This window comes from Aquarana catesbeiana, linkage group LG01, assembly GCF_042186555.1.
Source record: "Aquarana catesbeiana isolate 2022-GZ linkage group LG01, ASM4218655v1, whole genome shotgun sequence".
NCBI classification, from domain to species: domain Eukaryota; kingdom Metazoa; phylum Chordata; class Amphibia; order Anura; family Ranidae; genus Aquarana; species Aquarana catesbeiana.
Window position 1 is genome coordinate 978,678,618 of NC_133324.1, and position 21,899 is coordinate 978,700,516.

Here is a 21,899-nt window from a genome sequence, read left to right on the forward strand (position 1 = left end):
CTTGAGTGGAGCCTACAACTTGGTCCGCATTCGGGCAAGGGATGAGTGGAAGACAGCTTTCCGGACTCAATTCGGCCACTACGAATATTTGGTCATGCCCTTCGGCCTTTGTAATTCCCCCGCTACCTTTCAGCATCTTATTAATGACGTGTTCAAAGACTTTTTGAACATTTTAGTAATCGTCTACTTAGATGACATTTTGATTTTCTCTGAATCACTTTACCAGCACCGGAGGCATGTTTGCAGAGTTTTATACCGTCTCCATCAGCACGAACTGTATGCGAAGGCTGAGAAATGCAAATTTGAGCAGCAAAACATCCAGTTTCTTGGGCTGGAGATTTCCCCAACAGGTATCAAGATGGATCCCCAAAAAGTGTCTGCGATATTTGACTGGCCTTTACCCTTAGACAAAAGAGGGGTACAATGTTTCGTAAGGCTTTGCAAACTTTTACAGAAAATTTATTAAAGGATTCTCCGCTATAATCACTCCCATCATACGGCTGACCAAGCAAAACGCATGCATTCACTGGGGCCCGGAGGCCCAAGATGCCTTTGAAAGACTCAAGAGATTTTTTTCCTCAGCTATCCCCAGCCACCCTGATCCTTCACTACCATACATCTTGGAAGGAGACGCCTCTGAGATAGCTGTGCAAGCAGTTGTTTCACAATGGCAAGGCAATAAGGATTTGATGCATCCTGTGGGGTTTTCTCTCAGAAACTCTCCCCGGCTGAGAGAAATTATGATGTCGGTGACCGAGAATTACTGGCCATTAAATCTGCATTAGAAGAGTGGAGATACTTGTTAGAGGGCACGGGTTACCCAGTGTTGATCTACACCGACCATAAGAACCTAGAATATTTAAGATCAGCCAAGCAACTAAAACCTCGGCAAGCTCGCCGGGCTTTATTCTTCTCACGTTTTTGTTTCCACATCACGTACTGACCGGGATCAAAGTATGTGAAACCAGACGCGCTCTCACGCATGTATGACAGTCCTAAGGATTTTTCCATCCCAGACACTATCCTACCTGCGAGCAACTTCTGACTCCTACAAACAGATCTCCTTTCCCAGTTTACAGAAGCAACCACAAACTCTCCAAAACCCCCTGGAATCACTTTAACATCCAGAGATGGTATTTTTGGAGGGGGAGTCAAATTTTTGTTCCAGAAACCATCAGGGTCAGAGTCCTAACACTTCTCCATGATCACCCACTGGCAGGACACTTTGGGGCTCGCAAGACTTTGGAGCTTGTGCAATGCACGTTTTGGTGGCCTGGTCTAGGGAAATTCTGCAAAAAATACGTCAGTTCATGTCCTGTCTGCATCGGAACAAGACAACAAGAAACCAAGCTTGGGGGCAATTAAAACCCCTACCTGCACCTGATAGACCATAGAAGATGATCACCATGGACTTTATAGTCGAACTTCCATGTTCCGAGGGATGTACAGCCATCTTTGTGGTTGTAGACCGACTATCTAACATGGCCCAATTTTTGCCTTTGAAGGGGACTCCATCCGCTGTCGAGACTGCTCGTATATTCATCAAAGAAATTGTTAGACTGGATGGGGTTCCTGCTAACATAGTATCAGACAGGGGGGTACAATTCACTTCACGTTTCTAGAGGGCCCTGTGTGAGATTCTGAAGATTGATCTAGCTCTGTCTTCAGCTTATCATCCCCAGACCAATGGGCAGACAGAAAGAACGAACCAGACTCTAAACAGTACATTAGATGTTTCACGTCCTTTGTACAGGACGACTGGGTGTTCCTGCTGCCCCTAGCGGAATTTGCATATAATAATGCTAGTCACTCGGCCACAGGACAGTCCCCCTTTTTTGCCAATTATGGTTTTCATTTATCATTTCTACCTGATCTTCTTCCAGAGTCTCCAGGATACGGTAAACTTCCTCAACCGCAACAATCGAGTATTGCAGGAAGTGGTAGCCAAGGCCCAGGCAGACAGCAAAAGAGCCTTTGATCGGAAGAGAAGGGGAGAATTGAATCTGCAGATCAGCGATCAGGTATGGCTCTCTACTAATAATCTTAAATTAGCCTGTCCTTCGAAGAAACTTGCACCTAAATTTTTGGGACCTTTTCCAGTGAAAGAAAAATTAATGAAGTTTCGCTGAAGATCCATCCAGTGTTTCATGTTTCTCTGTTAAAACCTTCTGTGGTCGATCCTTTCCCTGATAGAGGAGCCAAACCTCCCGAGCCTGTCCTAGTTGATGGTAATGAAGAGTATGAAGTGGAGGCCATTCTTGGATTGTAGAAGGCAAGGGCAGAGACAGTTCCTGACTAAATGGAGGGGTTATGGTCCTGAGAGTAACTCCTGGGAGCCCGATAGTAACATACATGCTAAAAGGTTGATCCGTGCTTTCTTCTCTTCTCACCCTGAAAAGAAGGACTTGTTGGGCATCCGGAGGCTGCCCCTTGGGAGGGTGCAATGTCAGGGATCCACCAGCACGGGAAGTATGAATATGCGTGCGTGCTAGCGCATGCGTGCCGCTGGTCGATCTGAGCATCAGCGCGTGTGTGTGCACCGGTGCGTGCCTCAGGCCCGCGCACGTGCGTGACGGGTACGCGCACAACGGGCGCACACGCGTTCGTGCCGTTTGGCACCAGTGGCCCTTTAAGAGGATCTCAGCTACACTTGTGCGGTGCTGTTCGTCTGCAGCTCTGTGCCCAAGTTCTTGATTGCTGCTTGTTTGGTCCTGTGATTACCGACCCGGCTCCTATCTGATCGCCCTGACTTCTCCTGTACCGATCCCGGCTTGCCTGACCCTGCTTATGGACTTCTACCTGACCTCTGCTGCCGAACCCCTGCCTGCCATTTGACCTTGCTCCAGCCTACTGCACCTGCCTGCTTGTCTATCTGTTCTGACCCGGCCTGCCTGACTATTCTTCTGCCTTGCTTCGAGTGTGCTGTATCCTATCCAGGTCCTGTAGCCGCTGCTCCTGCATCCGCCGGTCCATTGGTCGCTAACCCACTGTCATCCCAGCCATCTCCTGCGGTTCCAACCTACCTGGAGAACCTTCACTCTGCTACACGTCAGCTGCTGCAACCTGCACAGACGCTGCTACCCCGCTGTGCTCACAGGACCACTGTAGATGGCAGATGGCACAATTACTGAAACTGATCCCCCTCTGGCTCCACCTGCAGCAGCTGGCAGGAGGAAGAGGAGGAGAATCCAGCAGCACTGTGGGGTAAGGGGGCACACAGGGAGATCGGAGCTGTGAGAAGGGGGCAGATGGCACAATTACTGAAACTGATCCCCCTGTGGCTCCACCTGCAGCAGCTGAAAGCTGGCAGGAAGGTGAGGAGGAGAAACCAAGTGCAGGGGGGCCAAATGTGGCATGTAAGGGGGTGAGGAGTCCTTAAAGGGGAAGTTGGCTGGAACTCCGCTCAAATGTATTTTTTTGCACTGACATACACTTTAAAGCAGTATAAAATCCAAAAGCAAACATTTGTTATAGTGCAGCTTACCAATTATTAGATGTGATTCTTGCACTAGTTATCTTTTTTTAGGCTTTCTTTATTTGCACTTTGTGATCTGGTCAGTACTGTATTGCCCCGTACACACGGTCGGACTTTGTTCGGACATTCCGACAACAAAATCCTAGGATTTTTTCCGTCGGATGTTGGCTCAAACTTGTCTTGCATACACACGGTCACACAAAGTTGTCGGAAAATCCGATCATTCTGAACGCGGTGACGTAAAACACGTACGTCGGGACTATAAACGGGGCAGTGGCCAATAGCTTTCATCTCTTTATTTATTCTGAGCATGCGTGGCACTTTGTCCGTCGGATTTGTGTACACACGATCGGAATTTCCGACAACGGATTTTGTTGTCGGAAAATTTTATCTCCTGCTGTCCAACTTTGTGTGTCGGAAAATCCGATGGAAAATGTCCGATGGTCGGAATTTCCAACAACACGCTCCGATCGGACATTGTCCATCGGAAAATCCGACCGTGTGTACGGGGCATACTGTAAGTCTGTTTTTTTTTTTTAACAGAACAATTTGCCCAGCAGATGTAGCAGTTCAAGGATTGAGGCAAATCATTTAGCACAGACAGGGGGTGCTTACAATGGTCAGTTTTTATTCATGTATGTAAAACCTTGTTGCTTTTTTTTTTTTGCTGCAGTGTGCAAGAGCCCTAATAGCGGTGTGTTACTGCCCAGATCACTAGGTCAAAAAAAAAAAAAAAAAAAAAAGCTTAAAAAAAACAAAAAACAAATACAGCCACAACAACTAATGATTGGTAAGCGACAATATACCATATTATATCTTTTATATTATATCTTTGGTTTTGGGTTTATTACTATTTTAAAGGGAGGGGAGGTACAAATAACATACTTCCAATCAAGTTTCCAGGATCTTATGTGACAGAGATTGCAATCATTTTATCTTAGTTCTGTTGAGTAACAATTGTGTACAACTGATGAAAAACAAAAAGGGGTAAATCATTATCTTTCACATGCGCCTAGGCAGGATGGACTGAAAAAAAAAAAAGACGGCCTAAATATACCAAACATTCAATAAAAAAATAGTTCTGGGTAGACATTGGTGCAGAGAGCAAGGATTTTCAGTCTCCATCCACAAATCCTTCTGTACCCCACCCCATCCCCCAACCAACACCATTTTTACAGTTTTAGAAATACGAATAATTTCCAGAATAATAAAGTCCAATAATGGAACAGTCCAGCCAGCAGCAATGTAGCCATTGATTTGGTTCTTACCTTATCAAAGATTCCGCCTGGTCCAATGAGTCTCGTCCTCGCAAAGCAATTTATTTCTAGAGTGTAGCGAAGGTGTGGAGATATCAGCTAGGAAAAAAAAAACATTAGTTTTAGAAATTACATTTTCTGTAGGTTAGACAGTTAAAATATCATTATAGGTTACCTTATTATTGCTTTCTATCAATTTATAGCTGAACTTTAACCACCATGAGAAATCTACCTACACTATCTCACAAAAGTGAGTACACCCCTCACATTTATGTAAATATTTTCTTCTATCTTTTCATGTGACAACACTGAAGAAATGACACTTGTCTACAATGTAAAGTAGTGAGTGTACAGCTTGTATAACAGTGTAAATTTGCTGTCCCCCAAAATAACTCAACACACAGCCATTAATGTCTAAACCACTGGCAACAAAAGTCAGTACACTCCTGAGTGAAAATGTCCAAATTGGGCCCAAAGTGTCAATATTTTGTGTGGCCACCATTATTTTCCAGCACTGCCTTAACCCTCTTGGGCATGGAGTTCACCAGAGCTTCACAGGTTGCCACTGGAGTCCTCTTCCACTCCTCCATGAGGACATCACGGAGCTGGTGGATGTTAGAGACCTTGTCCCAGAGGTGCTCAATAGGGTTTAGGTCTGGAGACATGGTTGGCCAGTCCATCACCTTTACCCTCAGCTTCTTTAGCAAGGCAGTGGTGGTCTTGGAGGTGTTTGAGGTGGTTATCATGTTGGAATACTGCCCTGCGGCCCAGTCTATGAAGGGAGGGGATCATGCTCTGCTTCAGTATATCACAGTACATGTTGGCATTCATGGTTCCCTCAATGAACTGTAGCTCCCCAGTGCCGGCAACACTCATGCAGCCCCAGACCATGACACTCCCACCACCATGCTTGACTGTAGGCAAGACACACTTGTCTTTGTCCTCCTCACCTGGTTGCCGCCACACACGCTTGTCACCATCTGAACCAAATAAGTTAATCTTGGTATCATCAGACCACAGGACAAGGTTCCAGTAATGCATGTCCTAATGCCCTGTACACACGACCAGTTTTGCCGTCGGAATAAACTCTGAAGGTTTTTTCCGACGGAGTTTCGACGGAATTCCGCTCAAGCTGTCTTGCATATGCACAGTCACACCAAATACCGACCGTCCAGAACGAGGTGACGTACAACACGTACGACAAGACTAAAAAAAGGAAGTTCAATAGCCAGTAGCCAATAGCTTCCGTCTCGTAATTGCTTCAGAGCATGCGTCGTTTTTGGTACGTCGGAACAGCATACAGATGAGCGGGTTTCCCGATAGTAATTAGTTCAGTTGGAAAAATTTAAAACATGTTCTCTAAGTCCGTCTGAATTTTCGACGAAAAAAGTCTGATGGGGCATACACACAGTCGGAATATACGATGAAAAGATCCCTTCGTACTTTTTCTGACGGACATTCCGCTTGTGTGTACGCAGCATGAGTCTACTTGTCTTCAGCAAACTGTGGGCTTTCTTATGCACCATCTTCAGAAGAGGCTTCCTTGTGGGATGACAGCCATGCAGACCAATTTGATGCAGTGTGCGGCATATGGTCTGAGCACGGACAGGCTCTGGATAAGATGCTGAGCACGTGACCTCAACTTCTTTGCTCGCCCATGGCGAGGCCTGTTCTGAGTGGAACCTGTCCTGTTATACCGCTGTATGGTCTTGGCCACCGTGCTGCAGCTCAGTTTCAGGGTCTTGGCAATCTTCTTATAGCCTAGGCCATCTTTATGTAGAGCAACAATTCTTTTTTTCAGATCATCAGAGAGTTCTTTGCCATGAGGTGCCATGTTGAACTTACAGTGATCAGTATGAGAGAGTGAGAGCGATAACACCAAATTTAACACACCTGCTCTCCATTCACACCTGAGACCTTGTAACACTAACGAGTCACATGACATCGGGGAGGGAAATGGCTAATTAGGTCCAATTTGGACATTTTCACTTAGGGGTGTACTGACTTTTGTTGCCAGCGGTTTAGACATTAATGGCTGTGTGTTGAGTTATTTTGAGGGGACAGCAAATTTACACTGTTATACAAGCTGTACACTCACTACTTTACATTGTAGCAAAGTGTCATTTCTTCAGTGTTGTCACATAAAAAGATAATATTTAGAAAAATGTGGGGGGTGTACTCACTTTTGTGAGATAGTGTATCTAACCTGGTTTCACTTGCATTAGGTATAAATTCCCAGTCCTTACTTTTTTTTTTTAAAGATTTTTTCAATGATAGGTTAAGAAAACATGCACACGCATAAAACAAACAAAAAAAAAAAACAAAAAATGAGCATAATAGCGTATTGGTTCAGTACAAACTATTTGGCAACCTCCAGCCTTATGTCCTCCTATTAGGTTCACACATCAAACACAGGTACAAAGAGATATACACTCAGGGGATAACCCCCCCCCCCCCCCCCTTCTTTGCATAATGGCACAGGGCGGGGTAAACTTTACCTTCTCCAGCAACATGACACAAAGGTGTATTCAACTTTCCCACAGTAGACCGTCTTTAGGAGGGGCTGCTGGAGAAATCCCCCCTCCCCCCTCTAGCATCTATTCCACATACACATATGCATCCCATAATACTTTGCTCCCAAGACAGACAGAAACAATAGAACAATGGGATACAGGCACTTAAACACATAACCACACCCACCCCAAACTATCTATCAATGGTCTGAGATGAAAGGTGGAATTTATCTTCATATATTTCTTCAGGGATATTGTTCAGAAATATTACTGTCTCAAGTGAAAGAACCCCTTCATTCTTTCAACACAAACCACACATATAGAACCCAAAATAACAGGGGTAAAAGGAAATGCTGAGTTCGGTGTAGTTGTACGGTGAGTCTGGTTAGTGCAGACCCGACTGGGGTTCTCGGTCACCCTATGCCCCTAATAGACACAGGGTAACTTACACACAAGAGGGGCCGGGGGAGCTGGACAAGGAGTTTCCCGACCTCTCTAAGGTAAGCTGGGTTCCACAAGCCCACCCCAAAGTGACTCCCGTCACACCGTCTAATATCACTTCCCAGATTATCATTTGCACTCTGAAGAAATGTCTTCAGGGGCATTCCAAAGCCACACTATGCCCCAAATACAACCTATCAACACTGTAGTGTTCTATGGGATACTAAGGAGAAGGGGGCCAAACCAGGTGTGGGGGGTCCAGGGTACATCCACTTTAATGCAATCATTTTACGCGCTATGAATCGCAACCTATTAATAGGCATTGTAGCTTCAGGTGAAAATATTTCTTCATCTAAATAACCCAATAAACATACCTTGGAATCCAATTCTATACAGTTTGATAGGGACAATTAAAGTGGTTATAAACCCTTACAGACCACTTTCACCTACAGGTAAGCCTAGATTAAGGCTTACCTGTAGGTGCAAGAAATATCTCCTAAACCTACATGGTTTAGGAGGGGTGAGGAATGGACGCTTGCTGCCAGTGAGGAAATCAGAGACATCGCAGGCTCCTGTGTCAAGTAAGTGACACATAATGGGCTACTATGCGATGCATAGTAGCCCATTATGCTTTACCTTTGCAGAGAAACAAAGAGGAAGTAAAACCCACCAGGGTTTACTTCCTCTTTAATGGTGTCTACCGGACTTCACCAGTACCTAAACAATTTGGGGTATTTTCACAACATATGCAGTAAATCTGCGGGAGCTCTGGAGCACTTCAGACATTCAGGTTTATCTCTTCTACCCCAATGGTACAACTTAAGTGGAGTCATATATGCTCTATGAATTATTAACAGTTGGGTTAAGCATTGCTGAGGTGATACAGATACCGAAGGCACTTGTTTCAAAATATTATGCCATATATCATCTGATAGAACTCCTATATCTTTTTCCCATCCCTTTCTACCTGGACAATCAACCACCCTCTGGTATTGTTCAATCAGATAACTATATGTGGAGGAGATAAGGCCCTTCTTGACCTGAGTCCTTGCAAGGAAGTCTATAAGTGGCATAATCTGTACCTCTGGCTTAATAACATTAAACTGGGCCTGTAGGGCGTGTCGCAGTTGTAAATATTGGAAGACTCTGAGAGAGGGCAATGAATAACCGCTTGCTGACCGCTGCACACAGATATATGTTGGCAGAATGGCACAGGCAGGCAAATGGGCGTACAGGTACATCACGTTAAATTTGCCGCCTATCGGGTGGAGCACCCGCCGCGGTAGCATGCCCGCGGGTCCTAAGAACTCGATGTTCACCGGCGGCCCGCAATTGCGGTGTGGAGAGGTAGAATGGGGAGATACCTATGTAAACAAGGCATTTCCCCGTTCTGCCTAGTGACATGACAGAGATCTACTGCTCTCTGTCATGGGGAACAGTGATCTCTGTCATGTCCTAGGTAGCCCATCCCCCCCACAGTTAGAATCAATCCCTAGGACACACTTTGATCGCCCCCTAGTGTTTAACCCCTGCCCCGCCAGTGTCATTTACACAGTAATCAGTGCATTTTTATAGCACTGATCGCTGTATAAATGACAGTGGTCCCAAAATAGTGTCAAAAGTGTCCAATGTGTCCGGCTTAATGTCGCAGTCGCGATAAAAAGCGAGGTAGCTGCTCTGCTATGCAGATCGCCGCCATTACTGATTAAAAAAAAATAATAATAAAAATGCCATAAATCTATCCCCTATTTTTGTAGACGCTAGACCTTTTACGCAAACCAATCAATATACGCTTATTGCGATTTTTTTTTACCAAAAATATGTAGAAGAATACATACCCTAAACTGAGGAAAAAATTGGGGTTTTTTAAAATATTTTTGGGAATATTAATTATAGCAAAAAGTAAAAAAATATTCCTTTTTTTTTAAATTGTCGCTCTTTTTTTGTTTATAGCGCAAAAAAATTACACAATTCCTCATAATTTACATTTCCCCTTAGTGGAGAATATATTGATATATTCTTGTATTGCTTTGAGTATGAGTACTAGGTTGGGACTTTGGGATGCATGTGCAAAAGACACAAATTTTAGTTGGTCTATTAAATGGTAGAGGGAAGACCTACCCAAAAGTAAGGACTGAACAGGGTCTGGCCAATTTTCCACCCTGCAACCTGCTGGAGTTGAGCTTCTAAAAAATATAATGTTGCATTAAGGCACTGTACCCCTGTAGTGGCTGTAGTGTTGAAAGCTTAATTCTGGGGTCCAGGCCTCTCCATAATAAAATACGGACTATAGAATCTATTTTTTTAAACCACTTAAGAGGCATCCACAATGGTGAATTGTGCAAAACAAAGAGTAACTGGCAGGCCAAAAACATTTTTTATAAAATTTGCTCATCCTACCACCAATAGGGGCAATTTAGTCCACACCTGGCTCTTAGTCTTGAACCTATCTGGTATAGGAGTCAAGTTTTAATGCAAACAGTCCTCTATGCAGTCTCTGACCATCTCCTATACTATGTCTGCAGTCTCTGATCATCTCCTGGACTATGTCCGCAGTCTCTAACCATCTCCTGTACTATGTCTGCAGTCTCTGACCATCTCCTGTACTACGTCTGCAGTCTCTGACCATCTCCTGTACCATGTCCACAGTCTCTGATCATCTCCTGTACCATGTCCGCAGTCTCTGACCGTCTCCTGTACCATGTTCACAGTCTCTGATCATCTCCTGTACCATGTCCGCAGTCTCTAACCGTCTCCTGTACCATGTCCGCAGTCTCTGATCATCTCCTGTACCATGTCCACAGTGTCTAACCGTCTCCTGTACCATGTTCACAGTCTCTGACCGTCTTTTGTACCATGTCCGCAGTCTCTAACCATCTCCTGTACTATGTCCACAGTCTCTGACCATCTTCTGTACCATGTCCACAGTCTCTGATCATCTCCTGTACTATGTCCGCAGTCTCTGACCGTCTTCTGTACCATGTCCGCAGTCTCTGACCGTCTCATGTACCATGTTCACAGTCTCTGATCATCTCCTGTACCATGTCTGCAGTCTGACTGTCTCCTGTACCACATCTGCAGTCTCTGACTGTCTCCTGTACCATGTCCACAGTCTCTGATCATCTCCTGTACCATGTCCACAGTGTCTAACCGTCTCCTGTACCATGTTCACAGTCTCTGACCGTCTTCTGTACCATGTCTGCAGTCTCTGACCGTCTCCTGTATCATGTCTGCAGTCTCTGACCGTCTCCTGTACTACGTCTGCAGTCTCTGACCATCTCCTGTATTATGCCTACAGTCTCTGACCATCTCCTGTACCATAAAAAAAAGACTAAGAGAATAAAGTTCTCTTAAGAGGGCTAAAACAGAACACTGAGGTGAATACAAACTGTCTTTATTAGTACAAAAATTCACAACAAACCTACTAAATTAAAGAAGGGGGGGGGGGGCACAGATAAGTGGCTGTCACAGACCAATTAAAATGAGACAACGTTGTCAAATAGTTAAAAACATAGGGAGCCACGGCTACACATCCCACACACACCACAGTCACCATTTGCAAATGCTAATATCAAATTATTAAAGATAGGGAATAGACATGGTAGTTCCTAGTCAAAGCACATGGTTTCTATGTAAAAAAAAACTCCTGGTAGTTAAATTCTTCAGTCATACGCCATATAAGTGGTACACTGGGTGGATGGGTGAGTGATTTGGAAGTGCCAATCCAAATTAGTTGAATATATCAGTTCAACGGGGTCATTCTGATGTTAAACCAAAGGCCATCATTTTTGAATAACGATCAGGCAAAAATTGCAGCAAGTACATGACAAACAGCTTGACTTAGATGTTAATTTCTAGAGAGTATACACAGAGGCACTGACATTTAAGTAGGTATTCATACAAGTATCAACAGGGGGAGTGCTGTAAAAACTATGGCCTACGGGGTCCGTTTGGATGAAGGTTTTGTACATACTCGCTATTACCCTCCATATTCATTAGTACTCATTAAGGTTGATCCAGGCAACCACCTGTTATTTTTTCATCTCCTGTACCATGTCCACAGTCTCTGACCATCTCCTGTACTACGTCTGCAGGCTCTGACCATCTCCTGTACCATGTCCGCAGTCTCTGACCATCTCCTGTAGTATGTCCGCAGTCTCTGACCATCTCCTGTAGTACATCTGCAATCTCTGACTGTGATAATGTGATAATGACATTGTCGAAAAGGAGCGGAACATGGGTGACCTTAAAATGATCCCCCCCCCCCTGAAAAAAGTTCTGTGGACGCCCATGGCTGTACCCACCTGGGATAAAGCCAGACTAGTCAGGCTGTATTAGCTTTTGCACAACATTGCTCAATCTGGTAGCTAGGACCCTTGCCAGAATCTTAACATCCGAATTTAATAATGAAATCAGATAAGACTCCGGCGATAGATGGTCTTTACCTGGTTTGAGTAGTACTATAATGCTAGAATCATTCATAGAGTCTGGGAATTAAAAAAAAAAAAAAGTAAATGCCTGATTAAGTACTTTTAACAGTTCCAGCAATAGTATATCTCCATATGTCTTGTATATTTCTGACAGCAAGCCGTCAATCCCCGCGGCCTTAGCATCAGGGGGGATCCAAGACTGCTTTGGTTAGCTCCTCTAACATAAGGGGGGCAATAAGACACTTACGAACATTACTAGAAAGGGAGAGAATGAGAGAATTTTCAAGGGAGCCAGAAAGTCTTCAAGTTAGTTCAACTGATAAGTGACCTTACTCTGATATAAATCCCTGTAAAAAGTGCTAAAGAATATAAGATGTCATCTCGATTATGAGAGACCATTTCTGCAGGGTAGAAGAGACAAAATTGGTATGAGTCTGGGAGTTAGCAATCATTGCCAACATATGCCCAGTTTATTCTCCCTCCTCAAAATATCAACACCGAGTGAAAAATGTGTCCACGGTGATCTTTATCCAAATCCGTCCTTTTATATAATAATTGTATATCTTTCCATGCAGAAGGGTTTGAAAGCGTGGTATTTTGAATATATTGGAGTTTTTTTATTAACCTTCGCTGCGAGAAGGGTCTTCCACTCCACACTAGATTTTTTTAAAAGCACTAATAGCTTGTATCAATAGCCGTCCCAAGAAAGCCTTCATGGCGTCCCATACCACCTGGGAAGTAGCAGACTGGGCATTATGTAGAAAAAAAAAAAACAGTGAGCGCCAACGAATAGAGTCACCCTGCAATAATACCCATATCTAAAAGGCATTTACACGATAATTAAGTTTAAGAACATGTTTTAATCTTAATTGGCGTTAATAATATTGGGAGGTGGTCTGAAATGCCCCTTGGTAAGTATTGCATATCCAATATTAATGGAAGCATTGAATCTGTGCCCAAGATTAAATCAATCCTGGAAAAGGATTTATAGGTGGCAGAGCAACACGAGATGTGGGTCGTAGGGTTAAGGAACCGTCACACATCATGTAGTCCTAGTTCCTGTATCTGCCTGAAAAGACGTTTCTGGCCGGGGACCTGCAGGGTGATGATCCATGCCCGGGTTACACACACTATTGAAATCACCCATTATCAATAAAGGAATACCAGGATGTTCCACCAGAAACATACCAATCTTCCGAAGTACCTCAGAATTATATGACGGGGGGGATATACACTGAGCCCACTTACATGTCATGAAAAATAAAGTGCATACCAATAAGATGTATCGTATATACTCGAGTATAAGCCAGGTTTTTCAGCACATTTTTTCTTGCTGAAAATGCCCCCCTCGGCTTATACTCGAGTCAAACACTTTTCTGCAGCAGAGAATGACATTTTCCGAACCAAATTTGAGGCCCCGTATCTCGGGGTCACTTAGTGCTAGGAACCCCACATTTGGTGTGCAAACCCAGTGGAATATGGGGCCCCAAAGTTGGTTCAGAAAATGTCATTCTCTACTGTAGAAAAGTGCTTGACATTTTCCAAACCGACTTTGGGGCCCCGTATCTCGGGGCCACTTGGTGCTAGAAACCCCAGCTTGGATATGTTATAGTGCTAGTTCCAAGGGGTTTGCACACCAAATTTGGGGTTCCTAGCACCAAGTGGCCCCAAGATACGAGGCCTCAAAGTCGGTCAACTGTGTCCATCTGCAGCAATGTCATTTTGGGACCCTTTGGGTCTAGAGACCCCACATTTTGGCTGCAGCTAGGGGGCATCTAGGAACCCTTAACTACCGAGTTTGAAGTTCGGGGGAACTATGGCTGCAAATGGGCACAGTGAGGCTGCAAATGGGCATTGTTGACCCTCTTTTCCACTTACAGTAGCTGCTGCATTTCCCACCCTAGGCTTATACTCGAGTCAATACGTTTTCCCAGTTTTTTTGTGGTAAAATTAGGTGCCTCGGCTTATATTTGGTCGGCTTATATCTACCCTGAGGATCTATCAAAGCATGCCTGCAGGAAAAAGTGAATCTTAGAGGATTTCAATACACTAGTGCCTCTAGCAAATGCAGAGTATACAGAATGATATTGAATAGGGCAAGCCCTATTCTGTAATAAAGAGGTAGTGTCCTGAGTGAGAGAAGTTTCCTGCAAGCAGACGATTGACGAGTTCGGCTGTATCAAGGCAGAAAAAAATAGCCTTTTTTTGTCGAATCTTCATTCCCCTCTCATTCCAGGACATTAGCTCAAGTTCATTAACCATAATTAAACCGTGACATATAAGCAGCAGCTAGGAATGTGCATGTATTTGCAAAATACAATCCAAAAGGTGTATATTAGTTCCAAGAATACTGGGGAACAATCAGTTCCATAGTGCAATCTCAGGAGTCCTAAACCAGGTACATGTAGGAGTCCAGTCCACCAGATCTATATGACCACATAATACAGCAATGATGTGATAAGATAATTATATGCAAGCTCACCATCATACACAAACAAACAAAAAAAAAAACAAAAAAAAAAAAAAACATCCAAACAAAACTAACAACACCAAACAAAAAATAAAAAAGTAGAACATTTTCCCCACAGGAGAAACTGGGGGAGGAAAAAAAAAATAGATTTGGGTTTAAATATGAACATCCAGCCCATGCCATTTAAAAGCAATTTGTCAAAATGCAGAACAAACTAAGAAAAAAAAAAAAAAAAAAAGAAAAGGCTGCTCTTCTGGCACCTATAGCTTATGTTGAGACTTGAGAGGGACATATCTGAAGAACTGTTCCAAAAAAAGAAAGAAAAAACACAAAGGGAGTAGCTTCAGTTCACTAAGATAATACAGCATTAAGTGGGAGCGTTGTTGCAGGAAGGAAGCATATGTTGCTCATTCCTATCCAGCCATATGGCAGCCGCCCTAGGGCTATCAAAAAAAACGTGTTTCGCCTTTAGCAACAATCCTAAACTTGGCTGGATACAGCATCGCATATGAAATTTGAAGATTGCGAAATTGCACTTTAACCTCTGCACTGAGCCCTCAGCTTTTGGACCTCCACTGAATAATCTGTATAGAAGGAGACTTTAGATCCATTAACATCAATATTACCCCTTGTTCGAGCTAACTCCAGCATTTTATCTCTGGCTCGATAATGCAGCAGCTTCGGAATGAATGGACGCCAAAATTTATCCGAAGAGGGGGGTCTGAATGGTATCCTATGTGCACGTTCAACAGCAAAAAATGGTGAAACATTATTTTTATCAAAAATTCCAAAAATCATTGCTCAATAAATTCTGTGGGGTTTCTCCCCTCCATGCGCTCTGGGAGGCCAAGTATCTGCACATTGTTCCTACGGGGTCTGTTTTCAAGGTCATTAATGTGATTAGCGTGGTGATTCGATTGAAGCCCCACCACTTTAAAGTAGCGCTGCATAGGGGCTAATTCATCCTCAATATTGGTAACTCAGACCTCTACAGCAGATGTGCGCTCCCGCACCTTTTGCATGTCATGGCGCATGATAGTGACCTCCTCACGTAGGTATTGAACCTGATTGAACACGGTAGACAGAGTAGTATTGCATGTCTGTGCTGCTAGGAACACATCTTTTAATGTCGGCTTCCCATCTGAGCAGGCTGTATGAGCTCAGTGGTAACAGGCCGTACTCTCTCTTCTACCCTAGTCTCACTCTCCCAGTCTGTGTGTCCATCTCTCCCCTATACCTCTATGTGAGCAAAAGCCGAGTTCTGTATGAGGATGTCAGGCTTTTCCATGACATGTGCTGGTAAGTGGCTCGGTGCAGGAAGATCTGGGACTGGATTCCAGACGAATCGCTGTCGTTTCTCTACCGCCCCTCTATCTCTGTCCTTACGTTGCAAGTGTGGAGGAGGTAGGCCGGCGCAATCTTAGGAGCTCCAGCCCAGCGCCATTCTGTCCTCCTTGTTCCACCTTGTCATAGCTCTTGAGACAGGTTCAGGCTTCAGGGTAAGCCCTGGGAGTGATCCACCGGCCAAGATGGTTTACAGGGGCCATTTGGGTCCCAGGGAGAGATGTCCCAGCTGATATTAGGCTGGTAGTAGGGAGGAGGAGAGAGAACTACGTCCGCTCACATGACAAGCCTGGCCACACACCCCCAGCCAGTCCTTATTTTAATTGAATGCTTTTGAAAAAATTTTCTCCCAAAAAAAACCACCATGCTTTCTATAAGTAGAAATGAGGCTGATTCATGTGAGGGATTTAGGAGTGATCTTACACCTGTGATATTTAACAGATGTAGGGAAAACATGCTGCTTATGCTTAGTAATGCCCACACCATGCCTTAAAGCTGAATGACAGGCAAAACCTCTCATTAAAATATACTCCTCAATAGCTATAAAGGATATAAATCACCTTTGTGTACACCAAATGCCTTTGCAAACCCAGTTTGTAGCAAATAAAGTAGCAGTGTACAAAGTAGCTGCAGAAGTACCCTTGCTGCCTTGCAGGGAGTGTCAACACCAGCAGCAACTGGCAGAGGAGGGGTAATATCATGAACCTGACTGCCAGTTTCCTGTGTACAATGTTTCTGTTGCTTATGTTTGGGGAGAGGATTTTTGTGTTAGCAAGTATTAGAGCTGTCCTCCATCCACTAGGGGGCGAACCGAGGATGTGAACTGCCAGAGACTTTAAGGAGAAATGTGAAGGACTGGAAGATGTAGTCCCCAAAGAGACCTAGCATGTACTACAGTTTTGTTCTTGAACTTCAACTCCCAGAGGTACTGAGGAGGAGCAGGAGCATTGTAAGTTTTCCCGGGCTGAGGACAAGAGGGAATGACTTGCAGAGACTCAGGCTGGGAGTGGATCTCTGCACCTGAATGGAAGAGGGGCACAGTGGCAGTCCTTCTGGAGCATCGCAGAATGCCCTGAATGCTGATTTAGCCTGCTTCCCAATTGAGGAGCCAGATGCTGAGGCACTAACTGGGGTAAACTTTGCCATTGAGCAGAAGGAGATCTTCTGCTGACACAGAGTGGTGAGAGGTCACTGGCCAACCCTGCATTACACCTTGCTAAAAGTGGGAGAGAGTTGTCTGCAAGAACTACAGTGGTAGCGGTTGCATCTTAAGCGAACATTACCTTGAGCACGCAATCATAACAGTTGGGCCCCAACAAGCCCCAATGAGCTAGCCAGAAGAAGAAACAGGGTAGCATACTACTGAATGCTGACTGTTATTGTGGTATGTGGACAAAATTTAATTCTCTGTTGTATCGACAACCCCCCCCAAAAAAAACAGTAAACAAAAAAAAAAATAGTGGCGCTAAAACTCATAAATCCTGCACAGGAAAAAAAACAAAAACAACAACCAAATGTCTATAACATTGTGAGATGTAGTAATATCAAAGTAGGTGACACCAAATATATACTAAACCAATGATGGTGAATAACCTGATGGGTATAAGAACAGTGAAATAGCATTCAGATAAATAGTTATAACAAGTGATCCAAAAGAAATGATGAAATTCATTAAAGTAAGCACCAAAAATATACAAATATATAAAAAAAAGTCCATAATAAATCTCCAAAAATGTGTAAAATAGTCAGTGACGTGATATAATAAAAAGGAGTTCTGTTTACTGAATCTTCTACCACATCTCTGTGTCTGTGATTCCACTCCCCTTTAGGAAACTGACTCACCAGCTATCTTTGCCTCACACTCTCATGTTCGGCTAAAACGCCTTGACCCACACAAAAGGGGGTGAATGATAGCCTCCGAACTCCCTCCGTTAGCATCCAGGGTTAGGGATGAGCTTCGTGTTCGAGTCGAACCCATGTTCGACTCGAACATCGGCTGTTCGATCGTTCAGCGAATTGCGAACGATATGGGCCGTTCGTGCCAAATTTGTGTGGCGTGTCACAGCCCATAATTCACTGCGGCATCGCAGTGCATTGCTGGCTGATGATTGGCCAAGCATGCACTATGACCCGCATGCTTGGCCAATCACAGCGCCGTCGGTAAAGAGAGCTGTAATTGGCCAAAGCCAGGGTGGCTTTGGCCAATTATGGCTCAGGGGGTTTAGAACACGCCACACACTATATAAGGCCGCCTGCACGGCGGCCCTGTGTAGTGTGTTCCGGCGTGCTTACAGAGAGAGAGAGAGAGAGACAGTGTCATTTGATTTGAGTTAGATAGATTAGGCAGGACAGCCAGTGAGCTAGCTGCACTTACAGTGTATTGTGTATATATATGCATCCCAGGTGTTATATATATATATATATATATATACACTGTATTCAGTTTAGCTAGATCCGTTCCTGTTATCTTCCTACTGACAGGCAGGCTTGTCTTGTTACAGTATTTACAGCTACCTGAAGAAAATTGCTGGTGTTCTTTTGATCCTATTAGTACCACAGTCAGGCACAGTCAGGCATCTAGACTATTTACAGTTAGTGTAGTGCGTCCTCCTCACAGTGTTCAACTAAAGCTACAAGTTAGGGTAGTGCGTCCTCCTCACAGTGTTCAGCTAAAGCTACAATTTGGTGTAGTGCGTCCTCCTCAAAGTGTTCAGCTAAAACTACAAGTTAGTGTAGTGCGACCTCTGCACAGTGTTCAGCTAAAGCTACAAGTTAGTGTAGGGCATCCTCCTCACAGTGTTCAGCTAAAACTACAAGTTAGTGTAGTGCGACCTCTGCACAGTGTTCAGCTAAAGCTACAAGTTATAGGGCGTACACACGGTCGGACTTTGTTCGGACATTCTGACAACAAAATCCTAGGATTTTTTTCCGACAGATGTTGGCTCAAACTTGTTTTGTCTACACACGGTCGCACAAAGTTGTCGGAAAATCCGATCGTTCTAAACGCGGTGATGTAAAACACGTACGTCGGGACTATAAACGGGGCAGTGGCCAATAGCTTTCATCTCTTTATTTATTCTGAGCATGCGTGGCACTTTGTCCGTCGGATTTGTGTACACACGATCGGAAATTCCGACAACGGATTTTGTTGTCGGAAAATTTTATCTCCTGCTCTCCAACTTTGTGTGTCGGAAAATCCGATGGAAAATGTCCGATGGAGCCCACACACGGTTCGGAATTTCCGACAACACGCTCCGATCAGACATTTTCCATCGGAAAATCCGACCGTGTGTATGGGGCATTAGTGTAGCAATAATCCGGAATGCAACTGCAGCATAAGCGTTTTCTCGCACCAGGTTGTATCCAAACCAGGTATAAACTGAATGTTGCTCTCCAGAGTTGAAAGGCCCCAGGTGCTGGCTAATGCTGATCAATGTTGTGAGGGAAGAAAAAAGTCTGGACAGCCGCACACCAGGAGAATATAATCCAACGAAATTTCTTTATTGTAAAATCAGGAACAAATCATGTACAAAGCACCATGGATAGAATGTACAGATAATCAGCTAACGCGTTTCACGCTCTGGGGAGCGCTTACTCAGAGCAATGAGTAAGCGCTCCGCAGAGCGTGAAACGTGTTAGCTGATTATCTGTACATTCTATCCATGGTGCTTTGTACATGATTTGTTCCTAATTTTACAATAAAGAAATTTCATTGGATTATATTCTCCTGGTGTGCGGCTGTCCGGACTTTTTTCTTCCCTCACTACAAGTTAGTGTAGTGCGTCCTCCTCACAGTGTTCAGCTAAAACTACAAGTTAGTGTAGTGCGACCTCTGCACAGTGTTCAGCTAAAGCTACAAGTTAGTGTAGTGCATCCTCCTCACAGTGTTCAGCTAAAACTAAAAGTTAGTGTAGTGCTACCTCTGCACAGTGTTCAGCTAAAGCTACAAGTTAGTGTAGTGCGTCCTCCTCACAGTGTTCAGCTAAAACTACAAGTTAGTGTAGTGCGTCCTCTTCACAGTGTTCAGCTAAAACTACAAGTTATTTTTTTGCGAGCTCTGCAGTGTTCACCTAAAGCTACCTGTAGAAGGTTGGTGGTGTTTTCCTGATCCTATCACTACCGCAGCTAGCTAAATAAGCTACAAGTTAGTTTTTTGCGAGCTCTGCACAGTGTTCAGCTAAAGCTACCTGTAGAAGGTTGGTGGTGTTTTCCTGATCCTATCAGGAAAGCTACAACAGGGAGCTAAATAAGCTACAGGTTAGTTTTTTGCGAGCTCTGCACAGTGTTCACCTAAAGCTACCTGTAGAAGGTTGGTGGTGTTCTCATACTACAGGCAGGCAGTTGATTTTGCTAGCTGCAGTATCAGTACATATATATATATATATATACCGTATATAGGCCAACAAGGAGATTCAGACAGTCACAAGCCAAAAAAAGAGGGCAAGCAGGCTCTGTGTCTAGAGGCAACAGTGCTGGTCATGGACACAGTGCATCCTCATCACCACGTGGACGTGGGACACGCCTAGCCTTTTTTTTCGGCAGCTGGCCGTGTTGAGCCACAACATGCAGGAGACTTGGTCGAGTGGATCATTCTCTCTCACCCATGCTCAAGGTACTTTGTCTGGCAAAGCAGCTGCCAACGCGGCCTCTTCCCTTGGCTCGATGGCATCAGTGACTCCTTCCCTAGCCCCACCATGTCCTCCTGAGGAGTCCCTCAAACTGTTTGACCACAGTGTTGGGTACATGCTCCAGGAGGATGCCCAGCGTTTGGAAGGCTCTGATGATGATATTGAGCTAGATGAAGGCAGTAACGTGAGCATGGACAGAGGGGATGCCCAAGAAGGACAGCAATCTGGCAGTCATGCTCCCCCTGCTGCAGCATACTGCCAGGTTTGCTCCAGTGATGAGGAGGGAGGGGATGATGAGGTCACTGACTCAACGTGGGTGCCTGATAGGAGAGAGGGGGAGGAGGAGGAGGAGGCACATCACCAACGAGGCAGGATGCCCTCGAGGGGCCAGCCTAAGGGCAGCACACTGACTGCATCACACCCCAAAGCTCCGCATGTGCAGGGCGTTGCAGTCTCTGCGTGTTATTCAAAAAGTTCTTTGGTGTGGGCCTTTTTTGAGACAAGTGCATCAGATTGCACCGCTGCTATTTGCAACATATGTCTCAAGAAGGTTGACCTGCCATGCAGTTCGTTGGCAAGCGTATCTAAAAGACCCACACCAAAGAACAAAGAGGACCTCTCCTTGCTCCTCATCAGCTGAGATCTCCAACCCCACTATACCTTCAGTCCTTTCTGAGACCTGCACTGAGAGGAATGAAGGTGTAGAATTAGGTGTGTCACAGCCAAGTACTTGTGGGCAATCTGCTTTTGGTACACCGACGTCAGATTGTACCAGGCAAATTTCCCTGCCCCAGCTGCTGCACCGCCGAAAGAAGTTCGCTCCCAGCCATCCACATGCCCAGCGGTTGAATGCTAGCTTGGCAAAATTGCTAGCACTTCAACTGCTGCCTTTTCAGTTGGTAGACTCTGCCCCCCTGCCGTGAGTTTGAGGAATGTGCGGTTCCTCAGTGGCAGGTACCCAAACGTCACTTTTTCTCACGGAACGCGATTCCGGCTCTCTACCGGCATGTGAAAGGCAATGTCCATGCCTCGCTGGACAGGGCAGTCAGTGCTAAGGTGCATACTACCGCTGACTCATGGTCCAGCAGGCATGGACAGGGACGTTACTTAAGTTTCACCGCGCATTGGGAGACTCTGCTGGCAGCTGGGAAGGATGCAGGACAAGGTGCAGTAGTGTTGGAGGTTGTTCCACCACCACGCCTCCAAAATGCCACTGCTAATGATTGTGACAAATCTCTCTCCACCACCCCCTCCTCTTCTTCCTCCATGGCCTCTTCCTGTGCTTTGTCCTCGGAACCAGCGGTGCTCCGTAGGCGTTCAAGGGGCTACGCAAGTACGCAGG

General features: G+C 44.8%; 1 protein-coding gene across 1 annotated transcript in view; it reads right to left on the minus strand.

Annotated features, from left to right (window-relative positions):
* The window catches only part of LOC141128986 (hydroperoxide isomerase ALOXE3-like), a 175,931-nt gene that overhangs the window by 46,840 nt on the left and 107,192 nt on the right, over positions 1 to 21,899 (minus strand). The window contains exon 9 of the mRNA XM_073616676.1: positions 4,744 to 4,830. Within this exon, the coding sequence (XP_073472777.1) occupies positions 4,744 to 4,830 (87 nt within the window). The remainder of the gene's footprint in view (positions 1 to 4,743; positions 4,831 to 21,899) is intronic.